At 28.3% G+C, this 21,879-nt stretch overlaps 1 protein-coding gene across 1 annotated transcript in view; it reads right to left on the reverse strand.

Moving 5' to 3' along the window:
- Nucleotides 1-21,879, reverse strand: part of LOC136971851 (ankyrin repeat domain-containing protein 40-like) — a 38,299-nt gene that overhangs the window by 1,698 nt on the left and 14,722 nt on the right. Inside the window, exons 2-4 of the mRNA XM_067266353.1 lie at nt 18,314-18,462; nt 10,557-10,754; nt 10,348-10,484 (exon numbers count right to left, since the gene is read on the reverse strand). Of these exons, the coding sequence (XP_067122454.1) occupies nt 10,348-10,484; nt 10,557-10,754; nt 18,314-18,462 (484 nt within the window). The remainder of the gene's footprint in view (nt 1-10,347; nt 10,485-10,556; nt 10,755-18,313; nt 18,463-21,879) is intronic.

A 21,879-nucleotide genomic window follows, 5' to 3' on the forward strand; every position in this document is an offset into this window, starting at 1 on the left:
ATTTCAATCAAACAATAAATATTCATTAGACCTATTTTATTAAATGCAACAATGTAATTTATCATTAATTGCAACCTTGTAACCAGAATAGCAGTTAAACATTAATAAATAAATATCACCCTTTATCATTAAACAATCATTCAACTGTATATAATCAAAGAGGAATTGTACAGTTGATCAAGAAATCCAGCATAAACTATATAATTTTCCATAGAATACATAGAAATTTCAGATTAATCTCCAATCGTCTGTATCTTTTGCATAAATTTGAACTTAATTGTATTATATTATAACCTTAAAGTTCTCTACAACTGTGAATTTTATAGGGTACTTCCACCAGCATTTTCATGTTTACCTCTCTTTTATATTTAATCATAATAACTTTTAAATAATACATAATTACTTTTAAAAGAAAGACTAAAAAATATATATTTTTTAAGTAATCTCTCAAGCAGATACACAGACAAACAGTTTTTAAAGAGATCTTTCTATTGTCTGTTAGTAATTTATTTTTAGTAAACATGTTTTAACTATTATCAATATATATATAGTTAACACTTATATAAGGTCAACAATACCATTAGGTCTTAGACAGAAAAAAAGAATAAATTTTAAGAGAGTTACATAAAAAAAATATATATATGAAATTGATAAAAAAACTTACCAAAAGAATTTTAATATATAAATGAAATCAATAAAACAAATATAATAGCTTTTTGGAGAGGGCTAGGTATACACTTGTGAGTGGACCAGGCCCCATCTTACCAAGAATATAGTTATATTGAGATGCATTTTATTAGATAGAATATATTAGAAATTAGCTTTCTATAGTAAAATCTTGATAAATTATGAACATATGGAAAAATCTGTCATGCAAAATTAAATTTCACAATGTCTAGACAGTATTGAATTTTTTTTTTTATAAATTACATGAAATGAAATTAAAAAGAATTGTTATTGTTAATCTCTCATTGTGAAAATACTCTGTTTAATAGTCGACAATAATGTTCTTTGAACTCAGACAATATTTATATTGAAACATTTGCTCTATTTATATCTTTAAAAGGTAAAACAATAATTACTAATAATTGACCTAAATTCATTACTTTTTGGAAACTTCAAAAACTCTAAAAACACCTTTCATATTATAATTATGATTATTAATTGTTCTATTTTTGTTAATATTTGACAAGAATATGACAACTGAACAACATCTGAACTAGAATCTAAACTTATTAATAATGAAAAATAAATAAAAGTATGAAAACACAAAAAACTTAAAAGTAAACTGTATACAAAGAATTAAAAAATGTGATTTATAAAAATTGTAAATAATTTTCTAGAGAGACAATCCTGTCCTTATTACTGTGCTTAACCTGATTGTCATTTAGGTTAAGTCAAACTCTTCTAAAGTTTTGTCGATTGCTTATCGTCGTGAAATTTTTTGCCAGCAGCTCTGCGACAAAAGCTAGGAACGTCTTCATTATTATAAAGAAGAGGCATCAATACGTCATGGAAAATTGATTATTAACAAAGTAACAAGTGGCAAGTAGAGATTATTAACCAGAAGAAAAAAAACTGCTTCTTTAATTAAATAGGTTAAGTTTTGAAGATGAATATATACTAGGTCAATTAGTGTAATCTTGATAAAGGTGTTAGCCATAACCATGATTAGAAGTCATTATTAACAATCTGTCAATCATTATAACACAAACTGTTTTAACTTTTAAATTTTGCCTAATTTATTAATTTTATAATTTTTTTTTTTGTCTTTCTTTATTCAATTGTTTACTTAAAAATTCATTAAAACTATTGACAGATTGAATTAGTAAAAAGATCATTAAATTAATTTCTTAAGATTTATCGCTATCATGACGAACGAGTTCATTAAACCAATTTTTGTTTTGTTTAAGTTATTGTACTCAAAACTGATGCAGTGTGACAGACTCTGCAGTTTATGCATCAGTTTGTTTGTATACTTTCTCTAGATTATTTATTAAATTGCATTCCAAACAATGGACATATTTCCACATGAAATAATAATTGTAATTCAAGAATTATACCATACATTTATAAATTTATTACTGAAATTTAAGGTTAAGAACCTAATTTACTAATTGGCTATAATTATAATTTCAAACACTATTTCACAATATTTTCTTTTTAAATTGAAAACCCTATTTTACCTTACAGACATTTTTAAAACAAAATTTATGATCTCTTGAAAGAATATTCCATTGTTTTGGAAATGCTACAATAAATAATGCAACTCAAATCATGTAAGAGACTTCAAATATTTATAGAAAATCATTCAAATTTAGATTACTTCAATTCAAGCATAGATCAGTGCACAATAAACTTTTACAATCCTTTACTAGTGCCTTTTGATAGTTGTAATTTTAGTTTCAATTCTTAAACTACAAATAAAAAAAAAACAAAAAAATTTATTTTGTCAAGAAAGTAAACACATCCTACAATTATGCCTATAATGGGCATAATTGTAGCTGAATTGACAACAGGGAACTTCCTAATCTGCATTACTATGGTTTTTTTTTTTTGTGGTTTTAGGCCCTTTACTGCTCAGAGAGCATAAAAAGGCCATCAGCATGGTAGTGCATGTTAGGAAATTATAGGAATCTGTACAATGAAAGCCACCTAAAGAGGCAGAAGAAATAAGGGAAAAACAACTGAGAAATAGAGTGGGATGTTATAACACACACAGAAGTGGAGACCACATTAAAGAAAAAGAAGATGGGCAAAGCTGCGGAAATTGACAGTCACAGTGGATATGACCAGCGCATTGGATAACCTGGGGATATGTTGGTTGGCAGGGAGTTATAAAGGCAGCATGGACAAATAAGAAAGTACCATTTGAATGAGGAAGAGATATTACAGTCCCAATATTCAAGGAAGGGAACAGAAAGGAATGCAATAATTACAAAGGGATCATATTGTTATCCCATGTTGCCAAGATTAGTGTGAGAGTTTTAGAGTGCAGAAAAGTGGTAGGACACCAACTAGAAAAGAATAACATGGGTTTAGAAGAAACCAATCTACCACAGATCTGATATTCTCTGAGACTACTGATGGAAAAGAATTGGGAATACAACAAAGACTTAGTAATGACTTTTATAGATATTGACAAAGCATATGATAGTGTGCCAAGATAGATGGTGTGGAAGGCTCTAGAAAACAAGGGAGTCGCGGCAAAAATTATAAATCAGATACTAGTAATGTATAACACACTCTTAAGTTGTGTCAAAACAGGAGTTGGGAAAACAGAGTAGTTCAAAGTAAAGACAAGACTTCAACAAGGAAGTATTTTGTTACCACTTCTGTTTATAATCACAATGGATGAAATCCATAAAAATGTAAAAAAAATAAAAAAAAAAGGCTTAATGGGAAAAAGTCGAGGGCATAATTATTTGCAGATGACATAATACTGATGGGAGAAGTCTATCATCAATAGGATGTGTGGAACCGAGAGCTAGAGGAATGGGAAATGAAGATAAGTTGAAAGAAAAGCAAGGCAGTAGTGATGTCAAGAAAAACTCAGGAAGAGAGAAGGAAAATTGAACTGAATGCAGAATTAGATGTTGACAGCTTTATATACTTGGAAAAAGAAATATCAAAGGGTGGAAAGTTAAGAAAAAAAGCAATTATTTATTGTAACATTGTCACAATGCCAGGCTGCAATTTTTAATCATATTTTCAATTTATTTAATTTAAAATATTTGCTCTCCACCTTAAATTCGTAGTCACTTGACCCTGTACATCATACTTTTCTTTTAACAATAGAGTCGTACTGGTCATCTATCTAACACCTTATGGGGAAATTTTTGAATTGAAATAACATGACTTTCGGTTTGCATCAGAAGTTCATATATCGTTAATCCAGGCCTCCTGCCCCTAAGGTTTCAATATCTGGTTTCGTCTTTTATCTATCTAACTTTGTTCTCGAGATTAAAGAAAGACAGACGAACAACAGTGGAAATTTCTAGGTCTACAATTTTTTCACATTGTAGCCCAATAAGTAGAATACAGTAAGCTAATGGTTTATACTAGATTATGAGAAATTTGATTTGAAAATCAATTTTTGCCAAGATGCCCTTATTCTCTAGGTCATGGGTGTCCAACCCATGGCCTACAGCCCAATAAACGTGTAAACAAAATTGACAAATTTTTTTATTTATTATTTATTTATTTATTTCAAAGGCATAAACTCAAAAAAGAAGTTTCACAAAGCCATAAACTATTATACATTTTTATTTTTGTGTGGAAAGAAAATATTTTCAAATACTTGGAAATGAAGAAGGAATACTAAATAAAGCTGGAGTTGTGACTCAAAGGATTATAGACCCAAATTCAGGGATAGGAGAGGAAGGCCAAAAGATAAAAAGCAGTGAGAAAGGTTAAATAGACCTTCTGTTATGCAAATATTAACCCTCAATTTTCCGACCTTCCTCACTTCTTTATCTTTTGTCCTTTCTCTCCTTTCTGCACATTTGGGTCTATAATCCTTTGAGTCCTAACTCCAGCTTTATTTAGTATTCCTTCCAGTGTTGCAAGATTTGGCTACTTTGCATCAAATTTGGCTACGCTTTTTTTAGTTTGGCATAAAAAATATCATTTGGCACATTGCCTACTATTTGGGATACATATTATTTATAAATATATTAATTGAATAAAAATACACTTTAAAATGATGTTTCATCATTTTTTACTAATTAGAGACCCAAATAAAACAAATATTTGTGTTTTTTAAGTAAATTTTTGTTTGTCTCCTTTATAATAAATGAATTTATCTATTTCTAAGTAAAAATTTAAAGTGTCTGTAGAAGTAATTTTTTAAAATATCCTTATTTGTGATAAAGTTTTAATACTTATTACTATAATCTGTATGTATATTTAAGGATTGGGCTACAAGTATATGTAATATACTTGTGGCCCAAAACTCTGACTTCTTCCAATGTGGCCTAGAGAAACAAAAAGGTTGGACACCCCTGCTCTAGGACCTCCCACACCATCTATCTTGGGACAAGATCAAATTTCTCATTTATTGAGAAATTTGATATGGCCAAAATCAAATGTAAAGAGGTCCTTTATAAATTATAGTTTGTCCCAATATTGACTTATGGTGCTGCAGCATGGATTACATCACAGAGAGAAGACAAAAAGATCCAAGATGCAGAAATGAAATTCCTCAAAAGCATGCCAAGACCAGAAAAGATGAATAAGGAATGAAGAAATACGGGGAAGAACAAGAATAGACAATTTGGGGGGAGAAAGTAGAATAAATTAAACTGAGATGGCTTGAACATACCAAAAGAATGAAAAACAATAGAATACCAAAGTTGGTATTAGAGAAGAAGATAGAAGGGATAAGACCAAGGAGAAGACCAAGGAAGAGGTAAATGGACAAAATAGCAAAGAAAAACAACTGACAACTGCCCTTATTGTGCAACCATCTGGCCAAAAATGTAGAGATAAATATGAATTATATATAATATATTATTATTCAATTTTGTTAGAGAAATAAGCTAATTCAATCCATATTAAGCTAATTTTTGACATACACAATGTAATTAATAATTAGTATACTATAACAAGTTTGTGTCAAAGGTTAAATGCTGTCACAATGACAGGCTAAAAAACAGTCAGACTCCACAATTCTTAGCTAAAAAGCTATTGCTAATGTAATTAAAAAGATTGTGTATGATTAACTTTATGAAATATACAAACAACTCTGTTTATTTTATTTCACATTCACTTTAAAAAAATAAAATACTTGAAAGGACATAACATTTGTTACAAAGAAGTAAAAGAAAAAATTTTATAGTAATTGTTGTGCATATTTAAGTGAAAATATAATAAAAACATTGTTAACTTTTAAATGTGACTATATATTATATCATAATACATTTAACCTTTATGACACATGCAACAAGCATGAATGGTTAGTCAAAAGTAAATAAAAAAAACTGTAATGAAACTAAACTCTCATGGTATGGCATGATAAATCTTTGTATTTGCAATCTGATAAAAGAAATTTAACCTAATTAAATGGCTCATACTTTTACCACAAATTTCACAAAAGAACTTTGTCATTACAATTTGTTTAGACTCATTTGTTTACTCCTTACATTACTACATTTGTAGACTCATTACAAAGATCCAATACCCTCACACCAGTTTATTTTTACTCTTAAATACTCTATTTTCTAGACTGTCTTGTATATGTCATTTCATTTCTTATGCATTTTGACAGTATTTAAGCAAACAAAATAAAACTTGACAAAGAATATATGCTTAGTCACAGAAAATTAGATAAATAATCTATAATCATGGGGAAACAATTAAGTTTAAATTAATAACTCTAATAGAGCAGGTATTAATATCATCAGCAAAGTGAATCACAAAGAAAAGTAAATTTTTGTATAGAACATTTTAACTACTTTTAATATTTCTGGAGTATACAAAATATTTTTGGCACTGCCTACCTATGACTTTAAGGCAATTTGTCCCACCAATCTAACTAGTACTAGACTGACCTAGTAGTTTAAACTTATTGACATTAAAAAATAATAATAAATTTAAAGTCACTATAATGACTGTATGTTGACTGAACCTGCTTTGTTGGTCAGATCATAAATAGAGAAAGCTGAACACACATTCCCAGTACACTTTCATGATACCTTTTAAGGCCCCTTCAAGTTTTAATAGTTAATTAATTGAAAAGTTTGTAATTAAAAAAATAAAGTCCATTAAAAATCTGTGTATAAACATTTTTTGTCCATAAATATATACTTAACAAAAGACCATCTGAATACCATCATCATCAATCTTTATTGTGTAATTAAAAACATTCCATCTTTATAGTTTTTATTAACTCATTTATATAATAATTGACTTTGATATTATCTAGTTAAAGTAAAAGGTTTAACTATAAAAAAAAAAAAAACAGATTTACTATAACACAATGTGTATCTATTTCAAAGTGATAACAAATAACAGAATAAACATGTTTCTTCCTTCTATAGTTATTCAGAAAGTCTAAATCTCACTGCTGGTTATATAGTAAGTAACACCAACAAATCTTTATAATTAAACCAGCAAATAAAATTTTTAATATACTTTGACAGCACTTTTGATCCTAATTGGGATCTGCTTCAAGTCAAAATGTTCTATTCAAAAATTTGGAATGCTTAAAGAGCAAATTTAAAATTGCTGGAACAATTAAATATTCAAACAGATACAAAAATTCCCGTCTATGCGTTAACGGTTAAATATTCTCACACACACAAAAATCACAACTGTGGGTTAATATTAACATTAAAAATTAAAATTAACAATAAAATTAACATAAAATAAAATAAAAATTTAGCATGTATATCATAAATCCCAAAGGAAGTGGTTGATTTCTATTTGTTATTAATGCATATATACAGTATATGTAACAAAAAGCAAACCACTGCCCTAGCAATATATGCTTCTGAAACTGGCGTGGAAGCTAAACTACAACAGGCCAGCCTCATTAAATGCACATTTTACACCGAGCAGATCAAAATTTTGGAGGCTCTAGAAATTTGTAAAGTCGGGCTAAAGGGGAAATGCATAAATTTTAAGAAGGCAAACACCTCACATGCCTGGAGGACTTCTTTTGACGATCACAACAACAACAACAATAGAAATTAACAAATCCCAACAGAAGGGGTTGATTTCTATTTGTTGTTAATGTTGTTGCAATAGTCAAAAAATGTCCTCCAGACATGTGAGGTGTTTGACTTCTCCTTAAAATTTATGTATTCCCCCTTTAGCTCGGCTTTACAAATTTCTAGAGCCTCCAAAATTTTGATCTGCTCAATGTAAAATGTGCACTTAATGAGGCTGGCCTGTTGTAGTTTAGCTTCCACACCAGTTTCAGAAGCATATATTGCTAGGGCAGTGGTTTGCTTTTTGTTACATATATTCTATTTATGCATTAATAACAAATAGAAATCAACCACTTCTGTTGGGATTTGTTACAATATACATGCTAAATTTTTATGTTAATTTTATTGTTAATTTTAATTTTTAATGTTAATATTAACCCACAGTTGTGATTTTTGTGTGTGTGAGAATATTTAACCGTTAACGCATAGATGGGAATTTTTGTATCTGTTCAAATATTTAATCGTTCCAGCAATTTTAAATTTGCTCTTTAAGCATTCCAAATTTTTGAATAGAACATTTTGACCTGAAGCAGATCCCAATTAGGATCAAAAGCACTTGTCAAAGTATATTGAAAACTTTATTTGCTGGTTTCATTATAGAGGTTTGTTGGTGTTATTGTTCAGAAACTCTCTTAAGTGGGTGTTGTAGGTTGTGATTGTCCCTTTACTCAATGACTGGTTTTGGGCAACACTTGTACATCAGGCAGCACTGTGTCTGCTCTACTATTTACTATTCTACAATCACATGTAGGAGATTTAATATACTGTTTGCATGTGCATGATGTTTTGGTATAGTATAATTTACAGCACTGACTGCAGAGAGACTTTTCAAACATCTTATATGTAACTGGTAGAAAGTTTGAGTAAATGAAATAAAAAGCATGAAATGAAAATTGATTTGTTAATCATAAATGATAATATACTTTACGGCCTATTTAAAAAGAGAGAAATAATAATATCAAATAGAGTAAATATATTAGTCACATAGTACAATACTAATTTGACAGTCTACAGGTTTGAAATTAATCCTACCTAAAAATTTGTCATCTCTTTTACCTGTGTGGATGAATGGTTAGTCAATAGGAAATAAAAAACCAGCTAGATCTGAGTAATGAAAATAAACTCTCATGGTATGGCATGATAAATCTTTGTATTTGCAATCTGATAAAAGAAATTTAACCTAATTAAATGGCTCATACTTTTACCACAAATTTCACAAAAGAACTTTGTCATTACAATTTGTTTAGACTCATTTGTTTACTCATTACATTACTACATTTGTAGACTCATTACAAAGATCCAATACCCTCACACCAGTTTATTTTCACTCTTAAATACTCTATTTTCTAGACTGTCTTGTATATGTCATTTCATTTCTTATGCATTTTGACAGTATTTAAGCAAACAAAATAAAACTTGACAAAGAATATGTGCTTAGTCACAGCAAATTAGATAAATAATCTATAATCATGGGGAAACAATTAAGTTTAAATTAATAACTCTAATAGAGCAGGTATTAATATCATCAGCAAAGTAAATCACAGAATTACATAAATCATCATAGATTTTTGCCCCAATAACAGCATTTTTAAAATCAGATGTTACTGATTATGTCACAGAACATATACAAGGTCAATATCTTAGATTAGATGTTAATGACATCAAGTATTATACCACTGATTACTATCCACAACAGTAAACTTATAGCATACACTGACTCATGTCATCTATTATATGCATGGATAATTTCATGCCTATCTAGAATAGTATAATTATTATTTTTGTTAACTTATCTAAATTAGTCCTGTCATCTTAAAACTTGTTTCTTTTAATAATTCTGAATTTTCTACATTATCAAAAGCTTAAATACTCAAAATATGAGTATTTTCTAGAGAAATATTAAATAAGTAAAAACAATCAAAAGAGGCAATTCTCATTTGTATGTGTTTCCTTACAGTATATTCAAATATTCTAAAATTAATAGTAGTTTTCAGATATAAATTTGAAGTAAAATACTTCTCATATATTTTTTAGAGTTTCTAATTATCACCATGAAATTATGTATATAATAATTTGAAAAACAGTCTGAATTGTCTCTAGAAATTTAAAATATTATTGTTCAATTTATGGAGTATTATCAATTTCCTTGTTAAAAATAACCAGGATATCAATAGATATAGTATAAAATCTTTACAATGAGAAAATTGTACTTTTGTTTCCTTTTATATTTGTAATTACAACTGTAGTATATTACTTTTGAAAGTTTTCTTAAACTTCTTTAAATTAAAAATGCAGGAAATTAATTTTGAATTAACTTCCTGCATTTTGTATTTCCATACTATCTACTTAAAACAACAAATAATACAATTATACTGGAAATTCAAAATGAATGAAGTTAATGTATTAAATGAGAATAGCACAATAATTCCTATTTATTTCATATCAGTGCATCAAAGCGCATTGCCATTATTTATCACTGGGAATCGCATTCAACAAGATAATTGTTGTAAGTGTAAAATTTTTTATTCTTCCTATTCTTATATTGATATTAAATTCATACAATAAAAACAAATATTGATGCTAGAAAAATTAATTTAACAACTTACGCTAAGTATAAATATCAAGTAATAGTTACCTGTTCTTTATCGATATTGAGTTCAATGCAGCAAACTTGTAATAAATAATTATAAGTTAACTGATCACGAGGTATTTCAATTTCTATAAAATCAGGATCTTGACTGTTAGCTAATCTCACTTTTAATACTAATTCTTCTAAAGAAAACAGAATGTTTTAATAATGTATTAGAACTTGAAAAACTAACAGAACATTTTGATTTAGCTTACCGTTCTCAACAACAGTAACGGGGACCGACGGATTTACACAAATGGGATGCTTTCCATTCACTAAATCGGGTTTTTCGATTTGATTATTTTGCCCCAAATCGTCCGACGTGTCCACCTTATAGCCTAATGGAGGGTGAGCTATATAATTTGGCGTAATGGCTAAATTAGCCAAACAGACGTCGCTATTGATAGAAGAACCTTCAAATAAATAAGAAGAAACAAGTATAATTATTTTATATTTTGTGATATTTTGCATTTTATTAAAATATATCAGCACAAGTACAGCAGACTCACTTTATAATGATTCACCACAATATAACTATCAATAGGGAAGGTTCTAGTCATTATCCCATAAGCATAATACTATTTTACTATCAAAGTAACAAATCTATTAATAGTCAGAATCTCTTTCAGAACACTGAATCAACAAACCTGCATGGAAGAAAAAACAAAAACACATCCTCTTAGGTTTTAAAAGTTGTTTTAAATGAAAACAACAATTATAGTACATAAAAATGAAAATACTGTAAAAATAAATATATTTTTGATAATGAATTAAAATGGACAAAAACTACAAGCACACTTGGAAAATCTAATAACCATCACAGATCATCTGAGTAAGAAAGCAACCATTATTTGCTTACTTACTCGTCTTTCTAATTCAACTATCATTTAATTTTTAAAAACATTGGCATAAAAATGTTTGGCATAATCAGCATCTCCAACAAAGGAGGAATATATTGGAAAAATTAGATGCAACAAACATTTGATGCAACACCCATTTTCAAAGATCCCCTAAAGTTCATTATAAAGCAAGTCTACTGCGTACAGAATAATAATATTTTTGCAAAATAATCATACTGTTTTAACTGAATAAAAGATGAAAAATTTGCCTAGTGTTTAAGTTCGTCATTACATTGTGTCTGTGCAAGAAAGAAAATATAAAACACGGTTTCACTAGAGAGAAAAAATATTATACTGATCTAATTAACAAACATTTCAAAAGAACTAAAATTTTGGTAATATAATTTCAATTGATAGCTTAAAGCAAAAATTCTAAAAAACAAATATAGAAACATAATAAATTTTACTATTGTTTCTACTTAATAAAGATAAAAATTATTTATTTCACACACAATTACTGCATAATTCAAAATAAAAACGGAGTTACACCACCAAATTTCTGAAACTGATGGTCCAGAACCTCTTTTAATCCAGATAAAATTACAAGAGGAAACTTGGAATTCCTATGGCTACCAGACTAGTTTACTAGGCAGTCACAGATGACACTGTTTGTAGAGCCCCGATTTTACATTATTTCCACTGCACTTTTTGGCAGTGATGCCACAATTTGAAGATATTCTTAGTTTATTTCACTTAAACTCAATCCTAGTTATTGCTACTAAGAGAAATGAAAATATCATTAGTGGTGTCAAGTATCATTTATATTTAATATTCATTTAAATCTCTAGCAGTCCATGTTATACTTTAGAAATATGGAAGGTGTATAATTAGCAGGTTAGAGGTGTTAAGGAAAATTATTATACATGATCATGGTTGGTCTGGCAAGGCTGCGGAATTAAGAGTGCTGAAAATTCAGTGATGTTCTTGTATCTTTATATTGAAAATAGACTAATAAATATTTTTATAGCATATAATTTAAAATCTCAGTAAATTTCATTTTGTAATGTTTGTATATTCTAATTTGAAAAACCTGCAACAAAAATTATGCAATTTGAGTGCATTTTTAAAACATTCATCCAAATACAAATGAAATTTTGTTCTACAATAAACTATCAGTAACTGTTTAACATTTACTTTGATTTAATTCAGTTAATTAAAAATTTTAAACTACATTACATATTCAAATAGTTCCAAGATATTTCCAATTTCAATTAATCAAATATCCCATTAATCAATTGAAAGTAAGATTTTTTTTATTTTTATTAACTTAGAAGCTAGAAATAACCTTTATGGATAAATAACTCCTAAATAAAATAGCATGTGAATATTTCAGATTTCTCTTGGCTTTACGATCTTGTGGTGCCCGTCGGCAATGTGCCGATTTGGACCAATAGAGGGTGCAGGAAAGAAGAGAAAAGCTAACTTTGAACTGGTCACTCACTTTCAAACCAACAGCTACCGAGAACAAACGTTTGGAACAAGCAACAAGCACAAACAAAATCAATCAGACCTTTTGTAAGCTATCACTCAATCGATGTCGAACTGTAAAAACACTGTACATACATTGTACATCACTGTATGTACTTATAAATAAAAAATATAAAAATCCGACCGGATGTTTTCTCATCAGCATCGAATCATTCTCATTTGGTGACCGAACACCAAAAAATCTTTTCTTATGAATAAAATAAACTTAAAATGTCAGAATAATCAAAATTTCAAAACCATAATGATTGACATATTACAATTGTTTCTATTTTTTAAAACAAACTATTGAAACAATTAAACAAGTTTTAGAGTTGTTTAATCATAAGCTGATAGAAGTTTTGAAAAGAGTTTCACTATAATTTGCTTTTCTTTAACAGAGGGATTGTTTCGAACTTAAATCATTAGAAATGACATATACCAGATGTATAACTTTTGTTTTTACCTTATAACAATTTAAAATGTGAAAGAACAGAAATAAATAAATAATAGCTTAAATTGAAAAATTTTATGGCTATTTAATAATCTAAAAATATTTATTTTAAAAAGACAAATGGTAAATGTTTTCAATTGTTTAAATGCATATCCTCAAATAAATAAAATATTCAAGCACACTAAAAAACTTTATTGAAGACAAGCAATTATTTATTGTGACATTGAAAATTGCTATTCGGCATTGTGACAATCATATTTTTAATTTATTTAATTTAAAATAAATGCTCTTCACCTCAAATTAGTAGTGGCTTGCCCCTGTACATCATACTTTTCCTGTTAGAATAGAGTTATGCCATTCCTCTAACTCCTTCCAGGGTAAACTTTTTGAGTTGAAATAACGTAACTTCCGGTTTGCATTGAAAGTTTGTATAGAGTTAATCAGGCCTTCTGCCCCTAAGCTTTGCATATATAGTCTCAGCTTTCACTTATGTAACTCCATTCTGAACATTAAGGAAAGACAGACAGATGACAGTGGAAATTTATAGGTCTACAATTTTTTTCAAATTGCAGCCCAATAATTACATAAAAATCTCCAAAAGCTGGAACGTACAGAAATTAAACACCTTAAACAGATAATTACTTAGAGTACTAGTAATGGTAATAATATTAATAATAATAAACAAACAAGCAGTTTAAAATGTGTTTCAAAATAAATTAAACTTGTTGCTTGTTTACTAAAATATTATGAAATGAGTTATTAATAGTTAATTAATGTTTCTGCTTTATCATTACCAAGTTAAACGTTAATTTAATGTTTATAAAAATACGCTATTAGATAAATTAAATCGTTATTTGAATGTTTAATTTCAATTCTAAAAAACTTTATTTTATTGATTTCTTTAATGATTAAAAATGCTAATTACATTCCAATAAAACAAATAATATTAAAACATAGTTAAATGAAAAACAAATCATCAGTCTTAGAAATAAATAACTTCTGCCCTGCAGGAACTAAGAACAGCTTTACCCTCCATCATGGGGTTAGCCTTACCCACGACGAGGGCAGTCAATCAGCGAGGGGGCAAAGCCCGACGTACCACTCACAAAAAAACTTCCAGGATTGTCAACCAGGTCCCTCAAAATATAGACTGACACCTTAGCTACCTCTGCCATCTGGCTATATATCAACATAAGACTATGACAAAAGAAAAAATTAATTCATAAAGTTAATTAAATGCTGCCGTAAGATTAACTGTTTAACAAGTGGTATTAGCTTCTTTCAAAACACACAAATATTATATTGATTTGTTCTTACAGTAAAATTATCACTAACTGTATTTTAAGCTGAATATGAATCTATATTAGATGACTGAATTAAGCAGCTTTCCACATACAGTATGTTTAAAGTTCAAATTCTTTATTTATTAATTGAAAAATTTATTTTTAACTCATCCAATTATTGTTTACTGTATTTTTGTAGAGATATTACAACTTAATTTAAATAAAATATCTACAAATGTGAGGTAGATAATAGTAAGAGCTTATCACACCAGTGATAATAGGCACAAACACTCAGGAATCAAAGTAGAACATTTAATAAAACAAAAGAGGAATGGTACAGTAAAATTTGGCTACATAAGTATGAAAACAAAATCCAAAATGCATTTCAGACTATTAGAAATAGTCCATCTTCAGTTGGTAATTAATTTAATGTACTTAAAACTATACAAGACAAAGATAAACCAACTGCTATAATGGTATGAGCAGTAAACATCATCAAAAGAGACAGTTGTAAAAAATCTTCATAACGTTGCAAGGTGGTATGACACACAGGGTACTGATACAAATAGTTATAAGTTAGTGCAATAATAGGTTAACAGTTGTGAAATAATGTTATACAGAAAAATTATATACAGTATACATACCAAAACAGTTATTACAACTTTTTGTACTGTTAAGACTAGTATCTTGAGTATAAATTATCAAGAAAAATATCACATCATTATATAAATAAATTTTATGCTCGATACTTTTAGTTATTTAGTATTAACAAAGTATTTACAGTTTTTAATACAACCCACATACTTTTAGTATGTGGGTTGTATTAAAAACTGTAAATACAGTGCACTGTATATATCAAAAATTACTTTATATTGGTTAATGCTAATGTTATAATTATATGTTGGTACTATGTGTTTGTAAGCGGATAAGGGGTCCTTGTACCCGAAATGCATCCTTACCTAAATTTGGAATTGATTATTAAAGACTAATTTGTTTTGTAAAAGATGTGGTCTTTCTTTCTGTCAGCCTTGATGTGATAAGCCTTCCAAATTGTTAAATCCTATTTATTAGGCTATCTAACTCTTTCTAGAGAAAAATTTTGTTGCAACTGGAGAAGAGGAAACTTTAAAACTTGAATTTCAATCATATTTTTTTGTACTTAGCTTCTATAGAATTACAAATATTCTTTACACACAAATCAAACACTCAAAAGTAAGGAACTGAGGAAAAATTCTGTTAATATTCCAATCTAATAAGCTAATAAAGACTTGTTTTTTGGAAAAAAGGCTGGCAGAATTACAATTTAATAAAGTAAAATTACATTACAGATGGATACTAGCCCTATCTTCACTGCTTGTCATGTCCAATCACCAAGAACAACTATTTCCATTGCAGAGACAACCTTTCTTTAGAGGCTATGCTTCTGCACAAATATGTAAAACAGTCTAAAATGTCCCTTTTTACAAAGAAATATTATATTTTTAATTGTGTTTGGATTATCACTTGTGGACACTTTAAACTGTTTTACATATCTGTGCAGAGGCATAGCCTCTAAAGAAAGGTTGTCTCTGCAATAGAAATAGTTGTTCCTGGTGATTGGACATGGCAAGCAGTGAAGATAGGACTAGAATCCATCTGTAATGTAATTTTACTTTATTAAAATAATAAAGATTTTAGCTAAAAATCTCTCAAACAATATATTAAAAGATACTAAAATACAGTCAAACCTGTTTTTATGCGGGGGATAAGGATCTCATTAAAAAAAACGCATTAAAAAAAATCTCATGAAACTTCACGAATGGCTGTAAATAATAGTTTTCGCAACACAATTTAAAAAATATTTTTTTTTATGCAGTCAACAGGGACCGCATAAAAAAAGTCTCACATAGAAAATAACTCAAAACCGTACGAAATAGAATTTATTGACAACAGATGTCAGCACTTGACTGCATCGTCTGGTCTATCGTCTGTTTTACATATTTTTGTCCAGGTGATGTTTTGTTGACTTAAAAAGTAAATTATTTCATTTTTCGCATATTCATGCAATAATATTACTATAATAAGTTCATTTATGCTATAATAAGTTTATTTAGCTATAATAAGTCAACGTGAGACATGACAAATCGCACGAGACTAGTCGCCAACTATACCGCACAAACAAAAAAAAAATCGCACAAAAAAAAACCGCACAAATTAAAAATTCGCATTAAAAAAAAAATCGCACATAAAAAGAGCGCATAAAAACAGGTTTGACTGTATAAATACGTTCATAGAAATGTATATTTAATGTACAAAAATAACAAATAAATTAACTGATTAAATGTATTAATAAATTTATATTCTCATTACTCGGAAACATACTAAGAAATAAAGACAACACAGTCAAATGAACAAGTACTTTCATTTTTATTAATGAAATTATCAGATGAAATGTAGAAACAGAAGCAAAGATTCTACGGAACAAGAATTTATTTTTGCATATAATATAATTTAATAATAAAATCCAACATAAATCTTTCACTCAGATATATATTATATAGTTCATAGACTTCTTTAACTTATTTTGTCACAATTAAATAGTTTGTTTTTTCTTTACAACTGAAGCAGTATTAAGTTTGTAGAGGTGTAAAATAATTTTGTATGTTTAGATAAATAAGAAGCATTAAACAATTGACAGATTACATCAAACTATTTTAATGCTATTAATTATTTACAGTCTGATGTAATCTGGCAATCATTTGGCATTAATCTAAAATCGATTAGACAAGTGTCTTTTCTTTGTGACAAATATTTATTAACATTTATGGTAAATTTGTTTCTTCACAACTCATTGTTTAATTCTATTTAGAGAATCTTTCTGTCGATTTTAAGTTCAAATTTTATAATAAAAAAAACAAGCTACAAACTGAAATGTAGTTTTAACATAAATTTTAATTTCTGTTTTATAATTCAGTATTATTAGGCCTAAGTCTATGTATATTTGAATGTGTCGTGTTTTCAACTTACTGTAAACTGCCAACTAATGTAAATACAACTTTGTTATTTTTATTTAAGAAAAAATAAAAGTTTTGTTTAAATACACATTTGCTTTACATACAATGTTACATTTATGTAACATTTTTTGATTAAACTTGCAAGTACTTCTGTAAGGATTTTGCCATGCTGTGAGGTGAGATTCTGTGATACTTCAACAAACTTAGCTGGAACTGCAACAGTTGCTTTTTGCATTACTAATCCACAGCGTTGCCAAGTACAACTTAGTTTCACCAGTCTTCTTGGTTCCTTTGCAAATTCTACTTTCATTTGATCACCATTTATTTGTATTCAAAATTAGAAAGGTGTAAAGATTAAAATTATACAGAAGAAATTTAAAAAATTTAAGATTTTGATTTCTGTTGATATCAACTTCTGTAAAAATTATACACACACACTTTCAATTTATTAATTCAAAAGCTTTTTGAATTATATATAGAAATGAGGTATACCTCCCAAGTATTTACAAATTCAAGCCTTTCCCACATGTTTGATCATCATTGACAAAACTTCAATAAATTGTGTGTTTCTGTAAAGATATTAATAAATCCAGAACTTTGGTTAAGTGAAAATTTTATCATCAAAAGTTTTGATGATGATAAATGAATTAAGTTATGGAAATGGACTGAATTTGCTCAAGAAACAGTCATTTGTCAGACTATATAAATCAGAAACCGCTGAATTAACCATTTCCTGCATGCAGTTTGCATTTTTATGAGCTTTAAAAAGTTATAATCAACAAAATTCAGAAAGTGACCCTTTGACCCATCCTATATATATAATGGAACATCATTATTAAAACAACACAATTAAATTAATCTATATAAAAACTTACTCACCTCCTAACATCTTTCTGATCTCTTCATTATCTGTTAACATTGCCGGTACTTCACCTAAAGATGAGCAAATAGATTTATCGGCACCACTGCCGAGGAGATAAGAGACAATAGATTTGTGATTACGTTTTGAAGCCCAATGAAGAGCGGTCCTAAAATATTAAAGGAAAAAATATATATAATAATATCATTATATAAATTGATATATATTAGTTATTACATAAATTTTTATTTTTTAAAGTTTTTTCTAGCTTGAAACTTATCTTTGATATTTGTTTAAACAATACCTTATTGTCCAATGATATTACTCTTATCCATTATTAATGTGGCCTATTTTTGAATTTAACATGCATAGGATAGTGATAGATATAATCTTTTGTATTATTCGAAGTCATTACGTTACATCAGTATTTCTTCAGAATTACATTTACAATACATCAATGCAATAACAACAAAGTTATATTGTCACATCTAAGCAATTTAATATTTAATTCACTTTTATAACCACATAAAAAGATGGTTTTTTGGACAAATAAAATGAAATGTGTCCTTCAAATGTGACATTCACCCAAGTTCAAGAATTACTCAGAAGACAATTTTATTCCCAGATATTTTATTTATCATCATCATTAATGATTGATATTTAATATTATCATTGTACAACTGATTGCACTTAGTTATTTTAAATACTGTAATGAAGAATAGCTGTTGCCCTTAATATGCTGTTTGTTGTCAGCTCACCAGAGTTAAGTAGCAATAAACCTAAATATTACTCCAATCAAACAATTACCAGATGCTGTTTCCACCTAGAGCCTGCAACAACAGTTGGTTTTTGATCCAGACTGGAAGGTAGGAGGTTGGCAACAAGAACAGCATCTTGCCATAAAATAAAGCCAAATTGGGAAGAGAATGTATAGCAAATGCACAGAAAGTGACTAATAATGGTGGAGAAGGAAATGTTTTTAAAATAGTAATGACTGTAAATTTAAGTCATTTCAGTAGAACATTAGCTAGTTACAACACATTATTTAGTACACATTGTTACTTATAGCTTATTAAATTTCCTATTTTAACTTTATATAAAACAAAGAAATTTTTAAATTATTCTAATCTGGTTACTACACATTTTTACCAAAACTCTTCAAAAGTGAATCCAATTCAAAAGTTTTTCTTGGAATAGAAAGTTTTTAAGAAGAAACACATTTTAAAAAAAGCTTTAAAGTTCAGTAACCAAATTTTTTAATGTAAAAAATTTACGACAAATGTTTTTGACCTTACTGAAGATCTGTCTCGAGTCTTTAAATTAACAATAATCCAAATTCGAATGCTCAGAATAACTTTTCAAAATATTTTTTTTTAAATTTGGAACACAAACATAATGCTATATTACAACAAATATAGTGGTAAATATAAAGTTAACACATATATAAAAATTTTAGGCAAGTTTAAAGGTTTTTTAAACTGTGTTTGTGATTATTTCCAGTATTGTTGAGAAGACGGTAATTTTAATTACTTTTTAAGATGCTTTATCACTTTGGACTCTGTGTGCACACTAATGAAGTGTCATTCTCTTATTGACTCCCGACAGGCACATAGCCTGAAAACACTTGAGTTTCCCAAAGTTTCAACTTAATCAACAGTTAATCATTTAATATTTTTCAAAATGTTCCTAAGTTTAAGGAAAATATCCCATCATTTCACAGTTTTTTTAAATTTTCTTCTATAAATAGCTTAGCTGCTTGCAACCCATCCTCTCGCACATCATCCAATTTCTACAGTTAAGTAAGTCCTGCATTATTAAATACATCAAGCCATGGCTAATCTACAAACAGTCGGCAACTTCATTGACAGTAATAGACTGGTTACTCCGAATTGGGGAATTTGCAGAAAGCAGCGTTAGCATTGGTGACGACCAACTAGTCTGCCACTACACAAGTTGTCCAGTACAAATTGTCACCCTGCACAAAACAACTTGGCCTTTTGACAATTCATTCTTGTCATAAACAGTTATCAATCAATGATGAATTTCACTGGGTTTAACTTAAACAGCAGAAATTCAATGATTGAACACTGTCACTCCTTGGATACGATTACACTGAAGGACACTATTTTCTGGAGTAGATTCCCTGAACTGCTTTATAGTAAAAATACTGCTAACATATGTGCAATATAAATAACAAACAAGCCTTCATACCTGCTAAATTCTGTTTTTCCAGCATGAATGCTTTATTTTTTACAAAATAATTCTAGTTTCTTTTTGACTGAACTTAATATAATATATACAGTTTAGATAAGTTATAATCTCCAACATATAATTCAATATACACATTTGTATAGATTTGATGGAAATAATGATATCAAAAAAACTAACACAATAGTGTAAGAATATTCCTTGTGACCTTATCTACACTTTAAACATAAGATGAAAGTTGATAGTAGTTATACTGCTACTAAGCTATGTTCCAGTATTAAGCACACATGTATTGATATTAATAAATTACAGCAGGTTAAATTGTTTCCCAGTAATTTTACTATAGCAAATTATGATAATCCATTATCATATAGAGAATATCTACCAAAGTGAGTAACCATTATTGTTACAAGTTATGGTTATGCAGAAAATAAACAGATTTAATGAGTGCGATTTACTTTTTCAAACTATTTGATTAATAATCTAAATTATTTCTAGGAAATTGGTCATTATGATTATTGTTTTGACTAAACATAATTCCAGGAAGAAAATTTAATGCTATATATATTGATATCCAGAATATGATGTTTGTTTTAATATCACTATAAATATGAGATACTTTTATTTTAATTTTATATAAGCACATAATATGTACATTTTTTTAGCAAAGTGAGTTGTTAAGTGACTCAAAAGCATTTATCCAGAAATAAAACTTTTGATGAACAAACATTTTTGAGTCATTTAACAATTTTTAGTCATTTTTGAGTCACTTATCCTCAGGTTCAAACATCTTCACTAAAAATCTATTCTGTATGTTTAATGTAAGAGTGAGTCATTAAGTGACTCAAAAATTTATTTTACACATACAATAGGAAGTGTCACTGAGCAATTGATTTCCTCCCCAAATTAAAAAGAGAGCCTTAAAAGCAATAACAAAAGAAAAAATATACATATAACAAACAGTATCATGAAAAAACAATAAGATAAAAAACAAAACTACTTATGAAATAAACAAATAAGTTACAGAAAAGTTTGCATATTATATAGTAAGCATTTGCACGTGTGTTTAAAATGTAATAAGTGTAAAAATTGTTCAACATTGCAAATGTTTTGAGAAAAACAATAAAAATAAAGCCTAATAGAAAGAACTAGCCTTAAAGTAGAGATAAAAATGCATGATACATTGTGTGTTAAATGCTGGGGCACCAGCAGAAAAAGCCAGTCAGAATGAATAAAACCTTTGAAATATTTGCAAAAATGTAAAGGATCAAAATATTTAATGTGATCAGTAAGAGATGGAAGACCCATTCTAGAACTAGCAACATTAGGATTAGATGTAAATGGAAATTAGCAAGTTTGTTTAAAAGAAGATACTTTA

Source organism: Centruroides vittatus, unplaced genomic scaffold (genome assembly GCF_030686945.1).
Source record: "Centruroides vittatus isolate TY-2023 unplaced genomic scaffold, ASM3068694v2 contig_273, whole genome shotgun sequence".
Taxonomy (NCBI): Eukaryota; Metazoa; Arthropoda; class Arachnida; order Scorpiones; family Buthidae; genus Centruroides; species Centruroides vittatus.